General features: G+C 47.6%; 1 protein-coding gene across 6 annotated transcripts in view; it reads right to left on the bottom strand.

Moving 5' to 3' along the window:
• DACH2 (dachshund family transcription factor 2) overlaps positions 1 to 25582 on the bottom strand; it is a 669978-nt gene that overhangs the window by 29509 nt on the left and 614887 nt on the right. For all 6 annotated transcript variants that reach the window (XM_077485215.1, XM_077485223.1, XM_077485208.1 and 3 more), the window contains 4 exons: positions 23962 to 24107; positions 19726 to 19873; positions 8997 to 9140; positions 4328 to 4393 (listed from right to left, as the gene is read on the bottom strand). In XM_077485215.1, coding sequence (XP_077341341.1) covers positions 4328 to 4393; positions 8997 to 9140; positions 19726 to 19873; positions 23962 to 24107 — 504 coding nt within the window. The remainder of the gene's footprint in view (positions 1 to 4327; positions 4394 to 8996; positions 9141 to 19725; positions 19874 to 23961; positions 24108 to 25582) is intronic.

The following is a 25582-nucleotide window of genomic DNA, read 5'->3' on the forward strand; positions in this document are numbered from 1 at the left end:
AGGAGCTTACACTCTAATGTCCCCCCACAGTCACACACTAATATTATACATTTATATAGCTCTGACATACACCGCAGTGCTGTACAGAGAACACTGAGCCAATCACATTAGTCTACGTACCAGAGGAGCTTACACTCTAATCCCCCCTCAAGGCATACACTATTAAACATTTATATAGTTCTGACATATACCGCAGTGCTGTAAAGAGAAGACCGAGACAGTCACATCAGTCTCTGTACCAGAGGAGCTTACATTCTAATATCCCCCCCCCCCCCAGTCACACACTATTATTATTATTATACATTTATATACTCTGACATATACCATAGTGCTGTACAGAGAACACTGAGCCGGTCATATCAGTCTCTGTACCAGAGGAGCTTACACTCTAATATCCCCCCACAGTCACACACTATTATTATACATTTATATTGCTCTGACATATACAGCAGTGCTGTACAGAGAACACTGAATCAGTCACAACAGTCTCTGTACCAGAGGAGCTTACGCTCTAATATCCCCCCTCCACAGTCACACATGATTAATATGATACATTTATATACACTATATTATCAAAAGTATTGGGGCGCCTCCCTTTACACGCGCATGAACTTTAATGGCATCCCAGTCTTAGTCCGTAGGGTACAATATTGAGTTGGCTCCGCCCTTTGCAGCTATAACAGCTTCAACTCTTCTGGGAAGGCCGTCCACAAGGTTTAGGAGTGTGTCTATGGGAATGTTTGACCATTCTTCCAGAAGTGCATTTGTGAGGTCAGGCACTGAGGTGGATGAGAAGGCCTGGCTCGCAGTTTCCACTCTAATTCATCCCAGTGTTCTATCGGGTTGAAATCAGGACTCTGTGCAGGCCAGTCATGTTCCTCCAACCCAAACTCGCTCATCCAGTCTTTATGGACCTTGCTTTGTGCACTGGTGCGCAGTCATGTTAGAAGAGGAAGGGTTCATCCCCAAACTGTTCCCACAAAGTTGGGAGCATGAAATTGTCCAAAATGTCTTGGTATGTTGACACCTTAATGGCGCGTACACACGGTCGGATTTTTTTCAGACGGGAAATGTTCAATGGGACCTTGTTGTCGGAAATTCCGACTGTATGCAGGCTCCATCGGAATTTCCAACACACAAAATTTGAGATCTGGATCTGTGCACTGGTGAGCAGTCATGTTGGAACAGGAAGGGGCCATCCCCAAACTGTTCCCACAAAGTTGGAAGCATGAAATTGTCCAAAATGTCTTGGTATTCTGACACCTTAAGAGTTCCCTTCACTGGAACTAAGGGGCCAAGCCCAACCCCTGAAAAACAACCCCCCACACCATAATCCCCCCTCCACCAAATGATTTAGACCAGCACACAAAGCAAGGTCCATAAAGACATGGATGAGCGAGTTTGGGGTGGAGGAACTTGACTGGCCTGCACAAAGTCCTGACCTCAACCTGATAGAACACTGGGGTGAATTAGAGCGGAGACTACGAGCCAGGCCTTCACATCCACATCCGTGCCTGACCTCACAAATGCGCTTCTGGAAGAATGGTCAAACATTCCCATAGACACATCTCCTAAACCTTGTGGACGGCCTTCCCAGAAGAGTTGAAACCGTTATAGGTGCAAAGGGTGGAGCCAACTCAATATTGAACCCTACAGACTAAGACTGGGATGCCATTAAAGATCATGTGTGTGTAAAGGCAGGTGTCCCAATACTTTTGGTAATATAGTGTAGCTTTGACCTATATCGTAATGCTGTACAGAGAACACTGAGCCAGTCACAACAGTCCCTGTACCAAGGGAGCTTACACTCTAATATCCCTATAACCATTATACAGCATGCAAATACTACAGCCTATTTTAATAGAAGTCAGTTAGCTTTACATTATTCTTGTTTGGATAGATGGAGGATAGAGGAGCACCCAGAGAAAACCCAATGGTACTCTAAACCAATATCATATATTTGGAGTCCTCAGATGTATCGAGCACTGAGAGCACCCATCACTCATCCAGCATGCTGGCCATGTGCTTTTATTGATTATCTGCGAGGACTCAAGCAAAAGGATACATCAATGAGTCTGCAATGGACTGCAATGTATGAAAAAAGAGCAAAAAAAAAAAAAAAAAGCACAATAGAAGAGACACATTTAATTACAGAAGTGGGAATCGTCTTTGGAATAGTCACCGTAATGTCCTGCTGTAAAGTTTTACTGATTAATAAACCAGAGAGAGATATAAAAACCTATCGGAATTATAGCTCGGCAGTGTTGACGCTCTGGGTTATAATTAAGGCGACTTTCTCTCCCACGTTCTCACATTGGACTTGTGAAGGGATCTACGTCCTCTCGAGTCACAGACATCGCTGTACGGGAAAGGTCAGGAGGAAGACACGATCGGGGATTGGCCAGACTTGTAAGGGACGTAAGTGAAGGTTTGGTGGGTAAGGTTTGTCATTCTGCTGATAACATAAAGGTGTGCAATATGGCGGATATCCCAGGAGGGGTTTATAGCATGGAACGTGATTTGGCATTGGTGGAAGATTGGTCAAAGCAGTGGAAACTGCAGTTCATTGCTTCCAAATGTAAAAAAAAAAGTACACCTATGTAAAAAAAAACAATCAATTGACAGAGTACAATAGAGGGGTACAATAGAGGGGTACAATAGGGGGTACAATAGAGGGGTACAATAGAGGGGTACAGTGTTGGCCAGAACTAGAGGATAAAGATTTGGAGGGTGCTTATCTCAGATGATTGCAAAATGGTCAAAGTGCGGCCTGGCATTGGGGAGAGTGGATGGAAGCTAGGATGTATAACCAGTGGGATCACCGGCACCGGCAGGAGGAAGGAGGTCCGTATTCCTCTATATAGCTCTATATATTACTAGAGGGATCACCAGCAGGAGGAAGGAGGTCCGGATTCCTCTTTACAGATCTTGATATCACTAGAGGAATCACTAACGAAAGAAGGAGGTCTCAATTCCTCTATATACATCTTTATATCACTAGAGGGACCACCAGCAGGAGGAAGAAGGTCCTGATTCCTCTATATAGAGCTTATTTTTACTAGAGGGGTCACCAGCAGATGGAAGGAGGTCCCGATTCCTCAATATAGAGCTTATTTATCACTAGAGGGATTACCAGCAGGAGGATGGAGGTCCTGATTCCTCTATAGAGATCTTGATATCACTAGAGGAATCACTAACAGGAAGAATGAGGTCTCAGTTCCTCTATATAGATCTTCATATCACTAGAGGAATCATTAACAGGAGGAAGGAGGTCTTGATTCCTCGATATACATCTTTATATCACTAGAGGGACCACTAGCAGGAGGAAGAAGGTCCTGATTCCTCTATATAGAGCTTATTTATCACTAGAGGGGTCAACAGCTGGAGGAAGGAGGTCCTGATTCCTCTATGTAGATCTTCATATCACTAGAAGAATCACTAACAGGAGGAAGGGGGGTCTCGATTTCTCTATATACATCTTTATATAACTAGAGGGACCAACAGCAGGAGGAAGGAGGTCCTAATTCCTCTATATAGATCTTTATAGTACTAGAGGGGTCACCAGCAGGAGGAAGGAGGTCCTGATTCCTCTATATGGATCTTTATATCACTAGAAGTCTCACCAGCAGGAGAAAGGAGGTCCTGATTCCTCTATATAGAGCTTATTCATCACTAGAGGGGTCAATAGCAGGAGGAAGGAGGTCCTGATTCCTCTATATAGATCTTTATATCACTATAGGAATCACCGGCAGGATGGAGGCGGTCCTGATTGCTCTATATAGATGCTTAAATCACTAGAGGCATCACAGAAGGAGGTCCTGATTCCTGTATATAGATCTTTATATCACTAGAGGAGTCACCAGTAGGAAGACGGAGGTCCTAATTACTCTACATAGATCTTTAGTTGGAATCCATTTAGAAAACTGTGTTCTGGAGACCTCACTTACAAAATGATATTAATAAGATAGAATGAGTCCAGAGATGAGTAACTAAACTGAAGAAAGGTCTTAGGGGTAAAACGCAAAAACAACTTAAAAAAAGATAGGGGGCGTGCAGACTCGATGGACCACTTGTTCTTTTTCTGCCATCACGCTTTTATCTATCTTGCTTCTATGTTTTAGAGCTCAGACATCTGCTACACAGCCTTTCCACCACTATAAATCAGTATATATTGTGTTTTATGTCCACATGTAGAGGAGCCCAGGCAATAAAAGACAATATGACAAGTTCAATTCCAGGAGGCTTTATGGTAAGAGAGTATAATCCCAGGCCGCCATGAACAGCAATGCGGCACGTTCGCATCTGATCAGAATCACCGAGCGCTTACCTTGCATGGGAGGGCTGTCGTGCTGAGACCCGTTGTGTTCCGGTTCCATCTCTGGAATGCAGGCGTCTGAAAGACACAAAATGAAATGTTAGTAACCGAATATTAACACTAACTTATCTTCAGGTATAGAGGTCTGGTGGGTTGATCACCTGCTGGCTTTCTTTTTTTTTTTTTATCTAATGCCTCGTACACTGGAGCCGAACATCAGAAGACATTGGTCTGTTAAATAAAAACTGTCTGACATTCGGCTGGTGTGCATGTCAGCCAGTCTATCAGAAGCTGGCCGTTTGGACTCCTTCTGATGGACATGCATGCTGGAAAACCGGCTCCCGATCAGCGCTCTCAGCCATTGGATCTGAGTGTTCTGGTGGGGGGCCGCCCCCCAGTCAAGAACACAACAGCTCAGCGGGGGAAACTGCTGTACTAAGTTGGATCATTAGTACAGCAGCTCCGACCACAGCTTTTTTTTTTCTGGTTGAGCGAAAAAAAACCCTAACGATTAGTATGTACTAGTCTTAAGAGATTCCCTCCCCTCTTGTCAGTCTTTGGCTCTGCGGACCTCCACTTTAGAGTTTTTGGTGTTCCCACCACAAGTTCTGGGTGAACTCCTCTAAACAACTTTATATTTGGTACGAAAGAATTCAAATGGGCCATAAATTGGCTCGATGGAACTTTTAAGGTGCTTCTATTCACTTAAGACTCCGAGAAGCAAAAAATTACAATATTTATTCATACATTTTGTTAAAATATGAACAGATCCATTTGTGTTTCCTGCAGTAGATTTACAGAATAAGGTTGTACATACAGTGGTGTGAAAAAGTGTTTGCCCCCTTCCTCATTTCCTGTTCCTTTGCATGTTTGTCACACTTAAGTGTTTCGGAACATCAAACCAATTTAAACAATAGTCAAGGACAACACAAGTAAACACAAAATGCAATTTGTAAATGAAGGTGTTTATTGTTAAAGGTGAAAAAAAATCCAAACCATCATGGCTCTGTGTGAAAAAGTGATTGCCCCCCTTGTTAAAACATACTATAACTGTGGTTGTCCACACCTGAGTTCAATTTCTCTAGCCACAGCCAGGCCTGATTATTGCCACACCTGTTCACAATCAAGGCATCACTTAAATAGGAGCTGCTTGACACAGTAAGGTCCACCAGAAGATCCTTAAAAGCTACACATCATGCCGAGACCCAAAGAAATTCAGGAACAATTGAGAAAGAAAGTAATTGAGATCTATCAGTCTGGAAAGGGTTATAAAGCCATTTCCAAAGCTTTGGGAATCCAGCGAACCACAGTGAGAGCCATTATCCACAAATGGCGAAGACATGGAACAGTGGTGAACCTTCCCAGGAGTGGCTGGCCGCCCAAAATTACCCCAAGAGCGCAGCGACGACTCATCCAAGAGGTCACAAAAGACCCCACAACAACGTCCAAGGAACTGCAGGCCTCACTTGCCTCAGTTAAGGTCAGCGTTCATGCCTCCACCATCAGGAAAAGACTGGGCAAAAATGGCCTGCATGGCAGAGTTCCAAGGAGAAAACCACTGCTGAGCAAAAAGAACATCAAAGCTCGTCTCAATTTCTCCACAACACATCTTGATGATCCCCAAGACTTTTGGGACAACATTCTGTGGACCGATGAGACAAAAGTGGAACTCTTTGGAAGGTGTGTGTCCAAGTATATCTGGCGTAGAAGGAACACTGCATTTCATAAAAAGAACATTATACCAACAGTAAAATATGGTGGTGGTAGTGTGATGGTCTGGGGCTGTTTTGCTGCTTCAGGACCTGGAAGACTTGCCGTGATAAAAGGAACTATGAATTCTGCTGTCTACCAAGAGATCCTGAAGGAGAATGTCCGACCATCTGTTCGTGTACTCAAGCTGAAACGAACTTGGGTTCTGCAGCAGGACAATGATCCTAAACACACCAGCAAGTCCACCACCGAATGGCTGAAGAAAAACAAAATGAAGACTTTGGAGTGGCCTAGCCAAAGTCCTGACCTGAATCCTATTGAGATGTTGTGGTATGACCTTAAAAAGGCCGTTCATGCTCGAAAACCCTCTAATGTAACTGAATTAGGACAATTCTGCAAAGATGAGCGGGCCAAAATTCCTCCAGGACGCTGTAAAAGCCTCATTGCACGTTATCGCAAACGCTTGGTTGCAGTTGTTGCTGCTAAGGGTGGCCCAACCAGTTATTAGGTTTAGGGGGCAATCACTTTTTCACACAGGGCCATGATGGTTTGGATTTTTTTTCACCTTTAATAATAAACACCTTCATTTACAAATTGCATTTTGTGTTTACTTGTGTTGTCCTTGACTATTGTTTAAATTGGTTTGATATTCCGAAACACTTAAGTGTGACAAACATGCAAAGGAACAGGAAATGAGGAAGGGGGCAAACACTTTTTCACACCACTGTATACTTCCCTCCTCATCTAGATTGATCATGATGTCCTAGAAAGATACTTGATGGGAATCAAAGCTCAGTGTTGATTTGAGTTTCAAGTCATTCATTCCTATCATGTGAATGAACTCCTTTATTTCATGAACTGTTCTAGTACATATCATCATAACGTCATCAACGTACCGTAGCCACGAAATGTCATCAATGTACCTGCACCAAATACAAATATGGGACAGATACATTGAGAGAGTTTAGTCTGAAAAGAGTTTGATGTTTCTGTAAAGATTGTTTAAAAAAAAAAAAAAAGTGACCAGTACGATGCTCAGCATCTTTGGCATTGACACGGCTGTCATCCTACTGCACACCAACTGCTGCAGTCTAATGTGAAGGTGTAGATGTGTCCCCATAAAGCCATTTTTGGCATTTACATTTGGATATTATATATAGGGGTTGTGGAGCTTTGTAAATTCCCTTGAGAGCACAACACACTCACACATACATACAGTATATATGACTTCCTACCATAACCTGTCTAGGCAAGGATCCCACCTAGACCTCTGAAGGTACGCTGTGGTATCTGGCACCAAGCCATCAGTAGAAGTGTAAGTTGTAAGGTAAGGCCTCTGTGGATTAGACTTGTTTTTATCAGCCCATCCTACGGATGCTCAATTGGATTGAGATCTGGAGAATGTGGAGGTCAAGTCAACATCTCAAACTCGTTGTCATGGTCCTCTGACCATTCTTGAATTCATCATACTAGGCTGACCTTCTTCTATTGCTCCATGGTCCAGTTCTGATGTTCACGTGCCCATTGGTGGCTTTTTTAGCTGTGGACATGGGACAGCATGGACAACCTAACTGGTCTGAGGCTACACAGCCCCATACACAACTGCGATGCTCTATGTCACGGGTGCTCAACCTGTGGCCCTCCAGCTGTTGCAGAACTAAAAATCCCATCATGCCTCTACCTTTGTAAATGGCTCATGGAACTTGCAGTTCTGCAACAGCTGGAGGGCCACAGGTTGAGCACCCATGCTCTATGTGTTCTGACACCTTTCTATCAGAACCAGCACTCACTTTTTGAGCAATTTGAGCTCCAGTAGCTCTTCTATTGGAGCCTTCACTCCCCATCAATGAGTCTTGGCTGCCCACGACCCTGTCACCGGTTGGCTGGTTCTCCTTCCTTGGACCACTTTTAGTCAGTTTTGACCAATGCAGACCGGAAAAACATCCCACAAGAGCTGCAGTTTTTAAGTTGCTCTGACCCATTCACCTGGCCATTACATGTTGTGTCTCTAGAACAGGAAGTGTAGGGAATCTCTCAATGGAAACGTATGAAAACATGTTATATCAGTGCTGGCGGTGATGTAATAGTTATGCCAGTGGGCAGCAGTGTAAGGGTTAAACCACATGAATAAAAGCTGATCATTAAAGCATCCCCAGGAGTGTTTTATGGTTTGTCCCAACCCCCGGTAATAGTCACTGTTTTTGGACAGCTTGAGCCCTCATGTAAATGTGGAGAAAACTGTATGTCAGTGCTACTGGTGATGTAATAGGTATGCCAGTTAGAACAAGTAAAAGGGTTAAACCATATGAATAAATGCTAACCATTGTAAATCCCCCCCCCGGGGAGTTTTATATGGTTTGTCCCAACCCCTGTAATAGTCGCTTTTGCCGGACAGCTTGGCACGTGTAGAAAGATGGAGAATACTGTATACCAGTGCTGCCACTGGCGTAAATGTTACCCCAGTTGGCAGCAGTAAAAGGGTTAAACCACATGAATAAAAGCTGACTATTGTAAGATCCCCCGGGAGAATTATAAGGTTTGTCCCAACTCTTGTAACGGTCGCTTTTGCAGGACAGCTTGGCATGTAAGGGTGGAGAAAGCTGTAAAAAGAGTCGTGTGAAATATAAAAGGAATTAATCTACTAAATACAATCATTGCATGATTTAACCCCCAAAAATGTATCAGAATTTGATATTTTCCCTATAGCGGTCCTTTAAATGTAACTGTTTTCTTTTTCGATCTGTGATATGCTCCTTGCTCTCGCCTCCGCTGGTTTTGTCCCCGGGGACCCTACGCCTGCCCCCCCCCCCCCCACTTGTCACATTTGATGTCTCCCAATACGGCTGATTACCATACAGACGGGACCTCGTGTGTGATTCTCGCAGCGAGCCGATTACGGCCGTGATATTGTGTGTAGCGGGCTCTCCGCCTGTAATCTCAACCCACCCGGAGAACGAGAGAGGCGGCTTACCGTTTAACATCCGGAGACCCTCTCCCGACGTGGCTTGCTTAAGTGCCTGCTCCACTTGTTCCCGCCGCTTCGACTCGAACTCCAGCGCCTCCTGTAATTTTCTTTTGGCTTTCTTCTCTTTCTTCAAGCGCTTCTGAATTGTAGCTGAAAGACACAAAAATTACCGGTGTTACGGTCATCGGCGCTCTCCCGGGAATATCTTCCCACAAAGGGCTTTATTGCTCTCCTGCTCGGAGTCACGCATTTCTGCTGGAGAGACCTGCGTCTCATTTCACTCCAAGCGGCTCCTCTAATCTTCCCCGGCTAATAGCTCCATGGCAGATAAAAAAAACTTTAATCCTTCTTAAAATTTACAGGGTTGAGTGTAACAGGTGGGAACCAACTGAGCAAAATACATTTTATTTCCAACAACCTGTCGCTCCCAAAGCGGTGGATATGCCGAAGTTTCCGACATGTGTGAAAAGGAGCAGATAACAAGGCCTTATTAGGTTCAGTTCACAGAGTATATCCAAAGCCCAACCTGTTCATTGTGGAACCCTTGTTGGTTTTTTTTTTTTCTGCAACGTATCCCACTGGGGTGCTTTCCCTTTACTCCCTGCTGTGTATACACAACAGGAAGGGGAGATCGCCCCAAAGTGATCGGAGATATCCTCAATTCCAGTTCTCAATGTGCGCCAAAAGGTCATGTTTTAAGGATTTCCCTCTATATGAAACTGTGCACAATAATGCAAAGCCTGAAAACATGACATGTTGTTACGCCTTGAGACTGGTGTCCCCATTGGAAGATTTCCCCTCTATTCTGGTGACAGGTGCAACATTTTGGATTTTCCCATCACTTTGGGTGACAGTGGTCACCAGGACAGATAATGAGGGTGAATCTCCCCGGCGGTGAAAAAAAAAAGTGACTGAAACTTTTGACTTTAGATATACTTTAATGATGTTTATTTTAGCCATGTGACACTATGGTTGTAAAGCAGGTGGTCCCCAAACTACGGCCCATGGGCGATATCCGGCCTACTACATCATTTTATAAGTCCCACAGCTAGGCACAGGCTAGGCTGTGCACTGATTGAGGATTCAGATAAGTAGCAGCTGACCATGACCTCCATTTTGACCTGATGCAAAGGGAACCCGTTATGGGGAGCCCGATGCAAGGGCAGACTTTTATGGGGAGCCTGACGCAAGGGGGAACCCTTATGGGGAGCCCGACGCAAGGGGGGATTCTTATGGGGAGCCCGATGCAAGGGAGGGACTCTTAAGAGGAGCCTGGTGTAAGTGGGGGACTCTTAGCCCCTGTACACGCGGTCGGAGATTTCGACAACCAAATCCATCGGATTTTGTCCGTCGGATCTTGTCCGAAACTGTTGCATATACACGGTCGGACTAAGTTGACGAAAAATCCGATCATTCAGAACGTGATGATGTAATTTCGTTATGATGGGACTACGTTCAGGCTAGTAGCCAATAGCTTTGATGTAGGAATTTGATCTGAGCATGTGTGGCACTTGGTCCGATCAAAATTCTCTACACATGATCGGAGTATGTCCGATCGGCCCAGTTGGTCGGAAAATATTTCCAACAAGTTGGAAAATTGGGTCAGACGGATATTCCAACGGAATCAGTCCGATGCATACCACACACAGTCGGATTATCCGACAACACGGTCCGATAGGACACATTCCGACGGATTCTCCGACCGTGTATACAAGGGCTAACAGGGACACTGACATAAGTAGGGAGACTCTGATGTAAGGAAGGATTATAATTGAGTGGTACACTTATGGGGAGCCCACCACCATGGGGGGGTTTTAATGGGGAGCCTGACATCAGAGTGGGGGAACTCTTATGGGGAGCCCGACGCTAGTGGGGGAACTCTTATGGGGAGCCCGACGCCAGGGGGGGGACTGTTATGGGGAGCCCGACACCAGGGGGAGGACTCTTATGGGGAGCCCAACGCCAGGGGGAGGACTGTTATGGGGAGCCCGACACCAGGGGGGAACTCTTATGGGGAGCCCAACGCCGGGGGGGGAACTCTTATGGGGAGCTCAATGCCTGGGGGAGGACTTTTATAGGAGCCCGACGTCTGGGGGGACTCTTATGGGGAGGCCGACGCCGGGGGGAATCTTATGGGGAGCCTGAAGCCAAGGGGGACTCTTATGGCGAGCCCGACGCCAGGGGGGGACTCTTATGGCGAGCCCGACGCCAGGGGGGGACTCTTATGGCGAGCCCGACGCCAGGGGGGGACTCTTATGGCGAGCCCGACGCCAGGGGGGGACTCTTATGGCGAGCCCGACGCCAGGGGGGGACTCTTATGGCGAGCCCGACGCCAGGGGGGGACTCTTATGGCGAGCCCGACGCCAGGGGGGGACTCTTATGGCGAGCCCGACGCCAGGGGGGGACTCTTATGGCGAGCCCGACGCCAGGGGGGGACTCTTATGGCGAGCCCGACGCCAGGGGGGGACTCTTATGGCGAGCCCGACGCCAGGGGGGGACTCTTATGGGGAGCATGATGCCAGGGGGGGGGATGCTTATGGGGAGCCCGACCCCGGGGGGGGAACTCTAATAAGGTAGCTCATTCACTTATTAAGGTAATTTTGTCTCCTGAACACCTGCAAACCGACTGTCAAGCGTGGTCTGAAAAGCAGTCCTCCGCGGGTGTTTAAGGGCAGAAAAGTCTGGTGACTGTCAAAAAGAAGCCAATGTGTGTTCTCCAGGTACACATGGTGACCCTGCCCCTTATGATGTCACAGTCCCAGCATCTCCCGGGTGCAAGGTGTCAATCTCGCCGATGGAGGTGGCGACATTGAATTCCTTCGCTACTCCCGTCTACCTGGAGTCACGTTTAAAATAAACGGACTTTACTCCGTGTGTGGGCAAGTCCGTTCATTTGAAAAGTCCGGCGGACTAGCACACAGACGAGCGGATTGTCCGAACGTGTGTACGCGGCATTAGAGGCACCTCTGGCTGTTTTCAATCCCCTTTGGAAGGTAGCAACCTTGGAGGACTAATTCAGAGGAATTCGATACCACTGTTGGACTACACGGCTCCTTTATTGATTGTGACCAGGGAGTGTCCAGGCAGAGCCACGTACTTCAATCCATTTGATATAGACGAGGTAAGGAATGGGAAATGGTCATGTGACCAGGAGCTGGACCAATGCAAGATTTATAATGTGACTTTGTATCTTTGCAGACTGGTTAATAAAGTAAGCACAACTTTGTTTTTCCCTCTAGGTCTGAACGGATACCGGCGAGGAGCGAGGCGGGAGAATAGATCGGGAGTGCAGCATCTGTCTCAATAAAATGTAATTTGGCAACAATTTATTTTTATTTTTTTTCGCTGGGAAGGCGAAGTTGGGCGATACGCACAGAATACAAACCAGCTTCCTCCTGTAATAAAAGTAACATCGTATCGCCCGGCGCCTCGCACCAGGAATTCTTGGTAAGTTGCGCACTTAGCGGCGGATCTTTGGAGGTGTCATGTTTGATTTGGCGTACACCTCACTTGCCCAAGCTTTCGTTCATATTCTAATTTTTTCAGACTTTCGACAAATGTGATTTGGCTAATCCTCCGTGCGCCTCATCGCCTGCGTGAGCGGAGGCCCGCCGCTTCCTCCTGTCAGGTACTCGCGCTGAGGGGTTTTCATCACGTGGAGTGAGACTAGGGGGTCACGTTCACATCCTTAAATAACCAACTTTGAAATCTGTATTTTATGTTAATGGAGTGCACCTATATTCCGCTAGCTATTCCGCTAGCTATTAACCACTTGCGTACAGGGCACTTTCACCCCCTTCCTGCCCAGGCCAATTTTCAGCTTTCAGCGCTCTCACACTTTGAATGACAGTTGCGCGGTCATGCAACACTGTACCCATACTAAATTATTATAATTTTTTTCACACAAATACAGATTTATTTTGGTGGTACTTAATCACCACTGGGTTTTTTTTTATTTTTGGCTATAGAAATTAATAAAGACTTTTGCAAACAGGTAATTTTTCTCCTGCACTGATGTGCCCTGGTAAGGCTGCTATGATGTGCCCTGGTGGGACTGCACTGATGTGCCCTGCTGAGGCTGCTATGATGTGCCCTGATGAGGCTGCACTGATGTGCCCTGGTGAGGCCGCACTGATGGGCACTGATGAGGTGGCACTGATGGGCACTGTTTGCTGAGGCTGCACTGATGAAGCTGCACAGATGGGCATTGGTTGGCTTCACTGATGGGCACTGATGAGGCTGCACTGATAGGTGGCACTGATGGGCACTGGTAGGCAGAACTGATGGGCATTGATCAGCTGCACTGATGAGGCTTCACTGATCGCTGAGGCGTCACTGATGAGGCTGCACAGATGGGCATTGATCGGCTGCACTAATGGGCACTGATAAGGCTGCACTGATAGGCGGCACTGATAGGCAGAACTGATGGGTATGGATGGCCACTGAACAGCTGCACTGTATGAGGAGGCACTGGTGGGCACTGATGGGCACAGGTAGGCAGCACTAGTGGGCACAGATTGGCAGCACTGGTGGGCACTGTTGGGACTGCACTGATAATCAGTGCCCTGATTATCAGTGTACATGTCCCTTCTAGAGAAGCCGATTTGGAAAGGAGTGCCAATAACCGGCTTCTATCTACATCCGTGATCAGCTGTGATTGGACACAGATGATCACATGGAAAAGAGACACTTATTGGCTCTTTCCCTCAATCTGTGATCAGAGAGCGTGCTGATGCCCACACCCCATAGCACGTGCGATCACGGGAGGCCGTTATATGACGGCCCCCCAGAACTAGACATCATTCAGCTATAGTGCGGTTGACAAGTGGTTAAAATTAACCTGTCATCGGATATATTTGTTCATGTTCAGTGCGGCATGCAGGGCTGCCATTAGAAATCATGAGGCTCCATACAGCCTACCCGACAGGACCCAAATCCTATTCCCCCTCCCGCCCCCAAAGTGAAGGACGACTTGCAATTATGGTCAGGGTTCCAGAATCCTCGACACAGTCATATGAGGGAGATTGGGGGTTGTAATGACATGACAGGGTCTAAAACTCACCTAATTACCTAAGATTGAATGGTTTACTAGCTTACTGTTTGATCTTAGGGGGCTATGTAAAGCTTAGCGCCCCCAGGAGACCACCATGTGTCATTACAACCCCCAATCTTACCCCCCTGTGTGGATGTGCTGGCGAGGAGGGAGGAGGGTTGGCTGGCCATGGCAAGAGGCAACCTAGGTCCCAGTATGCTGCTGGCCGAGGGAGAAGATGATCACTCCAAATCCTACCCTGTCCCCTAAGTGAAAGATAACTTCTATGTTCTGGCCTCCAGAATCCTGGGAACAGTCATATGAGGGAGATTAGCGGTTGTAATGATGCACTGTGTCCTTTTGGGGGCTCTAAACCTCATCTAACCACCTAGAATCAAATGGTAAACTTGCTCACTACTTGATCCCAGGGGGTAAGTAAGGCCTAGTGCCCTCAGGAGGCCACAGTGCGTCATTACAACACCAAAATCTTCATTGTGTGACTGTGCTGGTGGGAACAGAGGAGGGTTATCACTCAATTGCCAGTGCTGGCCATGGCAGGAGGCTGCCAAGGTCCCGGCATGCTGCTGGCCGAGGAAGAAGATAATCGCTCCTAGATCCTATCCTTCCCCCAAGTGTAGGATGACTTGTAACTATTATCCCTAGAACAGTCGTATAGGGGAGATTGGGTGGGTTTTGTAATGCCACACTGTGCCCTCCTGGGGGCTCAAAATCTCACCTATCGACCTAGAATCAAATGGTAAACCAGCTTACCAACTGATCCAAGGGGCTAGGAGAAACGTAGCGCCTCCAGGAGGACACAGTGCGTCATTACAACCTCCAAACTTCCATGTATGACTGCGCTGGTGGGGAGGGCGAGGTACTGGCCATGACAGGAGGCAGCCTAGATCCTGAATTGATCCAAGGGGCTAGGAGAAACGTAGCGCCTCCATGAGGACACAGGGCATCATTATAGCCCCCAAACTTCCCTGTATGACTGTGCTGGTGGGGAGGGTGAGGGGTTGGCGCTCTTTCGCTAGTACTGGCCATGATAGGAGGTAGCCTAGATCCTGGCACGTTGCTGGTCAAGGAGGAAGGTGGTCGCTCCTCCTCCCCCATCTCATCACTGTCTTGTTACATTGTAGCAGACAGAATGTAAGAGCAGCCCTCTCTCCTCTACAGTCCGGACTTTACACAGAATTTCTGAGCTTTAGGAGGCAAATGGTGGGGATCTGATGTCCTACATAACACTGCATAGAGCAAGGAGCTGAGTGTAAACTGAGCCTTGAGTGGAGGAAACAGACACACCCCCTCTACATTCTCATATGGAAACATGCACAGCTGAGGTTGTCAATCACCTGCTGTGTGCTGAAGGGAGGGTGGGGGTATCTCCTAGGATTGTTAGGCGTCAGTATAGACTGCAGAAGTGACTCATGCAGGAGGAGGAGAGAGCAGACAGAAATCACACTCAGTACTTTAGATTGAGGCAATTATACACTATAGAAGGATATGCTTTGTTCCTTTTTCATCTCAGAGGTTTGGAACCACTTTAAATGCTTTCTAGGCTTTCTATTGCAGTCGTCCATTGAAGAAGATTTGTTGCTGTGCCAGAATGTACGATTGTGGATCTAATAAGGGAGGAATCTTTAGCCTTTATCTGAAAGATAACAGAACTTTGTTCATCTTGGTACAAGCCCTGCCATCGCCGTATTACACTCAGAAGATGCTTATCCGTGAAATTAATTCACCGCGGTCATATTTTGCAGGTGGCGGATGATCTATTTGTATTTTATCCATCTCCAGCACCCTTATCCGGATATAAATATGTTTCTTCCGGTGACTAAGTGTGTTTAATTAAGAGTAATGCTCAGCTGATGAAAACCGCGCTCTCTCCTCAAATATTTCATTACCGGCAAACTAGCCAAACTCACCCGGCCAACTCGGAGATGATATATTCCACGTTATTCAGCTAATCTTCGGGAATCTGATGAGCGGAATAGAACTATTTAAATCTTGTTAATTTGCAGAAAAGGGAGATAAGAGAGCCGGCCTGCCAACCCCGCTGTAAATTCAATGACTTTGTTTTATCATCGAAGGATAATGATGGGAAATTCGGATTAATCTGCGCGTGTGAATTATACGGCAATTTTTTTTTTTCACTTTCAGAATTTTGTGAATGGTAAATGATACAAAAATCTGTAGGAATTATGTCTTGGACAATATTTCCCATTCTCCTGAAAGGAGTGTACTAGGAGATGTGTGGATGTGCACCAGGTGGCCCACTGGTGTGTGTTAGATGGCCGGCTGGCATGTGCTGGGTGGCCCACAAGTGCATACTGGGCAGCTCAAAGATGCAGACCGGGATGCCCGTGGCAGTGTGTTGGGTTTCCTGTGACTGTGTGATAGGTTGGCTATGGGTGTGTTATGGGTAGCCTATTGTTGTTTGCTAGGTCCCTGGGGGAAGAATATGTGCTTGGTGGTCAACAGGTATGTATTTGGTTGCTCATGGGTGCTTGCAAGGTGGTCAATAGTTATGTGTTGGGTGGCTCCTGGGTTGTCTGCATGTGTACTGGGATGCCCAGGCATGGGTGCTGGGTACCCTACAAGTTTATGTTGAGTTTCCCACAATATGTGATGGGTCCCCTATGATTGTGTGTTAGGTCCCTGATGGAATGTGTGCTTGATGGTCCACAGATGTGTACTGGGTAAGCTCATGGGTGTATGATGGGAGGCTCCCAGTGTGAACTGGGTTGCCTGCAGCTGTACATCCCAGTAGCCCATGCCTGTGTGTTGGGCTTACAATGATTGTATGTGGGGTGGGATGTGGGTGAATGCAAGTTCTTTGGAGGAACATGTGCTTGGTGCTTCTCAGTTGTGTACTGGGTGGCCCGCTGTTATGTGCTAGCCTGAAGGAGTACTGGGTGGTTCATGGTGTGAACTGGATTGCGTGAAATGTGTACTGGGATGTCCCTGGCTGTGTGCTGGGTACCCTGCATGTGTGCTGGATTTCTAATAATGTGTGATGGGTGAGCTTTTGGTGTGTGCCGGGTAGTCTATGACTGTGTGCAAGGTGCCTGGTAGGATAGGTACTTGGTGGTCCAAAGGTGTGTACTAGGTGGCCCTTGGGTGTATGCTTGGTGGCTCCCAGTGTGCATTGGGTTGTCTGCATGTGTATTGGGATGCCCATGTCTGTGTAATGGGTACCCTGCAATTATTTTTTTCAAATCTTTTATTTAAATAAACATGGGAGCACGAGATGCAACATCTTCAGTTACATGGAAAGGGCATAATGGCATCAGGTGAGGTGAAACAAAACCATGGACATATTCACTAAATACAGACATGTAACATGTGACAAGCGTACCCTTCACTCTTATCATGTAAGAACCACCCTATGGCGGTTCTGAAAGAGCATGGTTGTAAACCTCTACTGCCAAGTCACCAACTGCCTATCTCATTGCCTTTTAATGTACAGCAGTGAGTGATCTCGTGGACTCCGTCTCAACCTTTTCAAATATTATAAAACAGTGCTAGAAACTATTTCTGTAGAACCTTTTAGAAGATTAGAGATATTGCAAAGGGGAGAAAATGAGCTAGAAAGAAGTCAAGAGTGCCACAGGGGCCTGGGGAAGGTTGGAAGAGGAAGGGGGTGGCGGAAGGGTAGACAGAGGGGAGGGAAGAGAGAAGACAGAGCGGTGGGGGGGGGGGACAGATAGGGAGCGCCCGGAATGGGGGGTGACCAATGCGCTTCTCCTGGGCTGTAGTACAAACAGGAAGGGTCCACGTCTTAGTGTAGTGTTCCCGTTGGTGATGGGATGTAAGGATAAGATCCTCCATTTTGTTAATTTCCTCGAATTTTTTGAGGCACAATCCTATGGATGGAGGTTGTGTGGATTGGGTACCCTGCAATTATGTTCTGTGTTTCCCACGACTTTGTGATGGGTTGACTATGGGGGTGTGCTTGGTATGGTTGTGTGTTAGGTCCTTGGGGGCAAGGTATGTGCTTGGTGGTCCAAAGCTGTGTACTGGGTGCCCATGGCTTTGTGCTGGGTACCCTGCAAGTGTGTGCTGGGTTTACCACAATTCTGTCATGGGTGAGCTATGGGTGGGTTTTTGGTAGCCTATGGTTGTATGCTAGATCCCTGGGGCGAATATGTGCTTGGTGGTCCACAAGTGTGTACTAGGTGGCTCGCTGATGCACGTGTTGGGTGGCTCCTGGCATCAGCAATAGCACATACAAACACTACAGAAATTGGCGTCATAAGATGGGTGAATTTTTTTCCACTATAGCTTTACCAATCCCATCAGGATCGTGGTGCTATACTGGCTACTGAGTACATATAGAAAGTCAGCAGTGTGGGTAGAAGGGAAGAGTCTCACTGTTCCTGCATTGTTCTACCAGTAGTCAAGGTACCATTCTCATGAGTTCCCTGCCACTAGAGACTTAACAGGGGTCCAATACACCATTTTCCCAGCACCTTTAGCCAGAGGTAGACAAAGTCACCAAAGTGCCCTTGCCCCAGATCATTTTCATTTTGTCCCATTTCACTACTGCTCATAGCATAGTTAGGGTATGTCATGGTTATGCAGTAATCTTCCTCTGTTTGCTTACCTCCCCTCATGTGTTCTGACTAAGAGGCCAGCCACTTCCACCTGGTGGTTTTTATAACCTCTCCTCTAAGCATGGCTCCACCCCAGGCCCTATCAGGGAACCCTATATTAACCTGTGCACTGCAAACCAGCGGTGCTGATCAACCATTGTGTATTTGGCTTCCTCTTTCCTGCTTGCCGTGTGCGCTACGTTTGTCTCTGTTACCGACCTTGGCGTGTTCTCTACGATTCCTGTCTACTTGCGACCTTGACCTTTTGCATGTCTACAACCATCCCTGTCTGCCTGTGACCCTGAACCTTTGGCGTGTACTCTGTTGTTCCTGTCTGCTAGTTGCCCTTACCTCTGCCGTATCCCCTTGCTATCCTTGTCGTTCCAGCCTGCTGCTTCCTTCTCCTGTAGTCTACCATGAGCTGTGAGACCCTAGGGGTCCCAACCTGGAGCCAGACTGCAGCGAAGTCCATCCTCACCACTGGAGGCTCTGGTGAACACCCGCTGGCTCTTAGACTCCGCGCCCTGGGGAATCTATGCTCCAGCTCCCATTGGGATCTGTGTTAGTGATCCTGTAGGCCTGTGTCCTGAATCTCCCTAGCTACAATCCGCAGCAGTCAGTCTTAAGGTCCACTACCTAGCAGTGCACTTCCAGCTCCTACAGAGTGCATCTGTCACCTGGTCTCAGGTGACCTGACAGGGCATTGTAAATATCTCCCATATTTGACCTGCCATAAAAATGAGCACTATCCGGGTCTACCTGACTGCAAGTAGGGGTTCCAGTTCCACTCTGACTTACAAACAGGCCCTTGTGCAGCTGTACAAGTGATTTGTCCCCCTCAGCCTTTAGCCAGATTCGACTGGCTAAAGGCAGAATCTGCCACAGAAGGAAGGTAAATTGATATAGAGAGGGGACAGTTTGGCAATTTGAGAGCTCAAAGATCTTTGAGAGCAGAGGAGATGCAGATGACCTGGTAAGCATAGGTGGTCCCAGGCCTGTGTTTTGGTATATAGTAGTCTTCAGCCCACTGAACTTACTGCACTAGAGTCATGCCTGTCCAATACAGTTATTCCTGTACATGAGACTACACGATGTTGAGGGTTACCTCGGCTATGAAGTTCGGCGGTCAGTTGTCTTTCTAGATTTTCTCGTAACTCCCTTTCCCGGCACAGCTCCAACTTTAGCTCCTTCTTTTCTTGCTGGATCTGCTTCTCCTGCACCCTTGCGTTGTCCACCGCGACTTTTAGAAGGCCCTGAAATAGAAGAGACATTTAGCAATGACCTCAGGATTGCTGCATATGGGGGTGAACAGTTAGCTGCAGTGTACAAGTCAACAGAAGATCCAAATTGTTCACAATGCTTGGCACTTTCTGCACATATGTGGTTCATAGAGTCTATAGCAGCCTTTCTCAACCAGGGTTCAGTGGAACCCAAAGTTTCTTCTACAGGTTTCTAGGGGTTCCTTGAGCGAGGGGACATTTCTGTATTTCAGGTAATTAACGACTGACACCAATGACCTATTTAGCTATCTGATGGTGGGAACTGCTGCCACCGACCATCAATGCAAGAGGCGTTTTGGCCACCAATCTCCAACGTAGGGGGCGTTCTGGTCACGACTACCAACACGAGGATTGTTCTGGCCACCAACCGCCAAGCCGAGGGGCGTTCTGGCCACTGACAGCCAAGCCGAGGGGCGTTCTGGCCACTGACAGCCAAGCCGAGGGGCATTCTGGCCACTGACAGCCAAGCCGAGGGGCATTCTGGCCATGGACCGCCAAGCCGAGGGGCGTTCTGGCCACCAACCGTCAAGCCGAGGGGCTTTCTGGCCACCGACTACCAACGCGAGGGGCATTCTGGCCACCGAACGCCAACGCGAGGGGCATTCTGGCCACGACTGCCAAGCCGAGGGGCATTCTGGCCACTGACCACCAAGCCGAGGGGCGTTCTGGCCACCGACCGCCAAGCCGAGGGGCATTCTGGTCACCGACCGCCAAGCCGAGGGGAATTCTGGCCACCGACCGCCAAGCCGAGGGGTATTCTGGCCACCAACCACCAAGCCGAGGGGCATTCTGGCCACAGACTGCCAACGTAAAGAGCATTCTCCCCAAAGACAGCCAACATAACAGGCATTCTTGCCACCAACCTTCAACGTAAGGGGTGTTCTTCTCAATAGTTGCCAATGTAAGGAGTGTTCTGGCCACCGACTGCCAGCGCAAGGAAAGTTCTGGTCACCGACCGCCAACGCAAGAGGCGTTCTGGTCACCACCCGTCAACAAAAATTTCATTCTTCCCACTGACCGCCAACGTAAAGGGCATTCTTCCCACCGACCATTGCACCAATATTCGTGAGCTGAAGATATGATAATTCATTAGTAGGGGTTCTTTGAGACTGGAAATAAATTTCAAGAGTTCCTCCATGTTAAAAAAAAAAAAAAGTTGAGAAAGGCTGGTCTGTGGTGATGGGGAACTCGGATAAAGACACAAAGCATTGTAAAAGTATCCATTATCACCCAGTGTACAATGACCCCCCCCCCCCCCCCACGCCCTTCCATGATGCACGAGCAGCTCGCAACCTCGTTCTCCTTCTTCTCTTCAAGTTTAACAACTGAACCAACTCCGCAATCATCATTTCATTTTTCACAAGCCAGTAATAACCTCCGAATTGCCGGTCTGTGAGGTGTATTTATAGGTTTAGAACATCTTACTCTGATAAAATCATGCTAAATGATCTCAAGGCTCCAGCTAACAACAACAGGTCCCCGTTGCGTAGTTCACCTCCTTTACGGCGCGATTTTGCAGTGTGTACATTGCGAGGAAGAAGTTCCGGAACTTTTTAATTGCTTAAAAATAAAAATGTTACGGCTGATAATTAACCTCTACAGCTCCCTACGTATGGTTTTTTTTTTCTTCTCTCTTTCTATTTTTTTAGGTTCTATGTAGCTTCCTGAGACACTTTCTGCATTTGTCGGGTGTTTAGCATCATCTAAACATTCACCAAAAATTATCTAATCAAAGGGTAAAACTTTGTAAATGGGACTTTAAATATCCCTCCAATGAACATATACAAATTAAGTGGCTCAATGCTCGGACGCCACTGCAAGGAGGAAAGGTCTGCGTGGAATTCCATCTGTGCGTTTGTGCCACGAATGGGACCTGGTGGACCTCTGAGGATCCATTGGATTAGAATACTCATTATATATATAGGTGGCCCTACTTCTGGCTATGGATATTTATATTCCATCTGTCCTCTCGTTGACTGTACAACCATGATGCCCATATTTTTATAAAACATGGCATTTTTTTTTCTGTACTTTGTGAATGGTCTATCCCCCCCCCCCCCCATACGGTTGCTGGTCCTCCCACGGGCCGGTGGAATTGAGTTTGTATATTGTTACACCAGTCTCTTTTGAGATACATCCGTTAGAGGTGGTATTCACTGATTCCTTTTGAGTGAACAATCATGTCGGCCATGAGAGATTTATGGTCCTGATGAAGCGGCTCTTTCCACAAAACGCGTTGACCTACATTTTACCCCTCCCCTGCCTAAAAATTCTCGGTCTCTCAGGCCGAGTTGACATACCGAGCCTTTAAAGCGGGAGTCCGCCGGGACTCCGCGTTTTTTTTTTTTTTTTAAAGCCAGCAGCTACAAATACTGCAGCTGCTGACTTTTAAAATAGTGACACTTACCTGTCCAGCGCGCCCGCGATGTCGGCACCCGAAGCCGATCTTTAGATCGTCACTCGGGTGCTGCCGCCGCCATCTTGGGTATGGGAATCAGGAAATGGAGCCTTTTGGCTTCATTTCCCGGTTCCCTACTGCGCATGCGCGAGTTCCGCTGCGCAATAAGGATGGACCCCGCTGCCTCTGGGATCTGTGTGTTTCCCAGCAGGCAGCAGGGCACTTGCGTAAGGGGGCGGGCACTTGCGGAAAGGGGCGTAATCTACGCCCCTTTCCGCAGAGAGCTATCCCGGAAGTGGGTGCAGTTACCTGGATTATCCAGGTAACTGCACCCCCCTCCCCCCTGAAAGGTGGCAATTGTGGCGCCGGAGGGGGGGAGGATTCCGATGAGCGGAAGGTCCATTTTAGGGTGGACCTCCGCTTTAAAAAGTATTCCTACCCCTTGACACGTTCCACATTTTGTCATGTTACACCCAAAAAACGTAAAAATATATTTTATTGGGATTTTATGCGATGGACCAACACAAAGTGGAACATAATTGTGAAGTGGAAGGAAAATGATAAATGGTTTTTCCAAACAGGTGATCAAATACACCAAAAGAAAGCTCTATTTGTGGGGAAAAAAATGACGTCAATTTTGTCTAGGTACAACGTCGTGCATTTGTCGGTTGAAGCAACTCAGTGCAGTATCGCAAAAAATGGCCTGGTCATTAAGGGGGGGGGGGGGGTAAATCCTTCTGGGGCTGAAGTGGTTAATTGGTTTGCACAAAAATTAGAGTCTCTACAAACTATGGGATATTTTTATACTTTAAAAATTTTTTTTATTATACTAGTAATGGCGGTGATCAGCGACTGCGATATTGTGCCCAAAATCGGACACTAAATGACACTTTTTGGGGAACCAGTGACGCTAATACAGTGCTAAAAATATGCACTGTCACTGTACTGATGACACTGGCTGGGAAGGGGTTAACATCAGAGGCAATCAAAGGGTTAAATGTGTTCCCTAGGAGTGATTACTGAGGGGAGGTGCCTTGACTGAGGGGGGAAGGTAAAGATCCATGTTTCTGCTCAGCAGGAACACAGGATCAGCGCATTCCCCACTCACAGAACGATGGTCTGCCTTGTTTACATAGGTAGGCCGCCATTCTGCCTGTCTCCTGAACGATCGGCGGGTTTCGGGGGACATTGCGTCTGCCGGACCCGATCTGTCTAATAACAGCGGGAGTGGGGTCGCAGGCGGCGCACGCCCCCCACACCTGTCAGATCATGCACTAGGTATCAGCATGTGACGCTCAGCCTCCACAATTAGAAGAACTGCAATCCACTAAATGAAAGAGGCGGGGCCAGGGACAACGCGGCTGGGGAGGAAGAGACAGATGATGCTGGACGCCCTCCATCCAGGAAATGAGACGGGGCTCCATTGGAATTGCTGCCGCTTCCAAGGCACATGGTGAGAAGCTGACAGTGTGCGGTGAAATCAGAGGAAGCCGTTTCAGTCCAGGAGTGGAGCCGCTACAACTGCGCAAGAGGGCCAGAGGGAGGACTCAAAGTGGACCTTTAGGATAAAGTGGGTAAATGGCGATAATTTCCTGGTGTGTCACCCTGAGAATTTGTTGTCACCGGTGACAATCCAGGAAGGAGACAAGCAGATGAACTTTACCTGAATGTTGGTGAGAAGAGTTTCTACAGACGACAGCCCGTCGGCGAAGAGGAAAGGAGCCGGAAAGCCGGGCGGTAAAGTCTGTCCCGCCAGCTGAACTTTATCCAAGGTTGGCTTGATGATTGGAATGGCGATCTGGATGTCATCTGAAAGAAAAAAAAAAAAGAGAAAATCATTAAGGAATGCACAATATATGATGGGAGGGTAATAAACACATCACATTCAATTAATGGGCAATAAAATAAATATACAGCAATGCCAGAGGACAAAGAATAACTCCTCTGCTTCATTTCTGAGACAGCTCATCATCTGCAGGTTTTTTTGTCAAGATATTTGCAAAGCTTAAAGTGAAGCTCCATTTTGTTGAAAGATTCATCTCCCCCCCCCCACCCACTAGACATATCACAATGGTCTACGTATACTAAATAGCAGATTCTCACCTGTTCCTGGTCTGTAGATACTGAGAACATGCAAGCAAACTTGCCTTATTGTTCACTGCTCCCAGCAGTTTCCCACAATGGGAAAGTTTCCCGGCAGTAGTTTGTGTCTCTGCCGTTTCCACAATGGGGAAGTTTCCCGGCAGTAGTTTGTGTCTCTGCCCCTCCCACAATGGGGAGGTTTCCTGGAAGTAGTTTGTGTCCCTGCCCCTCCCACAATGGGGAGGTTTCCTGGAAGTAGTTTGTGTCTCTGCCCCTCCCACAATGGGGAAGTTTCCCGGCAGTAGTTTGTGTCTCTGCCCCTCCCACAATGGGGAAGTTTCCCGGCAGTAGTTTGTGTCTCTGCCCCTCCCACAATGGGGAGGTTTCCTGGAAGTAGTTTGTGTCTCTGCCCCTCCCACAATGGGGAGATTTCCTGCAGTAGTTTGTGTCTCTGCCCCTCCCACAATGGGGAGATTCCCCCCAGTAGTTTGTGTCTCTGGCCCTCCCACAATGGGGAGATTTCCTGCAGTAGCTTGTGTCCCTGCCCCTCCCACAATGGGGAGATTTCCTGCAGTTGTTTGTGTCTCTGCCCCTCCCACAATGGGGAGATTTCCCCGCAGTAGTTTGTGTCTCTGCCCCTCCCACAATGGGGAAGTTTCCCGGCAGTAGTTTGTGTCTCTGCCCCTCCCACAATGGGGAGATTTCCCCGCAGTAGTTTGTGTCTATGCCCCTCCCACAATGGGGAAGTTTCCCGGCAGTAGTTTGTGTCTCTGCCCCTCCCACAATGGGGAGATTTCCTGCAGTAGTTTGTGTCTCTGCCCCTCCCACAATGGGGAAGTTTCCCGGCAGTAGTTTGTGTCTCTGCCCCTCCCACAATGGGGAGATTTCCTTCCAGTAATTTGTGTCTATGCCCCTCCCACAATGGTGTGATTTCCTGCAGTAGTTTGTGTCTCTGCCCCTCCCACAATGAGGAGATTTCCCCGCAGTAGTTTGTGCCCCTCTGGTGATTCTGTATAATAAAGGTTTCACTCTCTCATAGATAAGCTGATTATTTGTTAATTTTCCTCCCATCATCGAGGGTGACGTCCACAACTGACTTTGTAGTCACTTCATCAGTTTCACAAAACAAGGAATTCTACTGGGGAGATCCCTGGAGTCGGTAAGGGGGAGGGGAGAGAGCCCTGGAGACAGTGGGGGGAGAT

Source organism: Lithobates pipiens, unplaced genomic scaffold (genome assembly GCF_037356315.1).
Source record: "Lithobates pipiens isolate NorthernLeopardFrog02 unplaced genomic scaffold, aLitPip1_a1.2 Scaffold_1, whole genome shotgun sequence".
Lineage (NCBI taxonomy): Eukaryota > Metazoa > Chordata > Amphibia > Anura > Ranidae > Lithobates > Lithobates pipiens.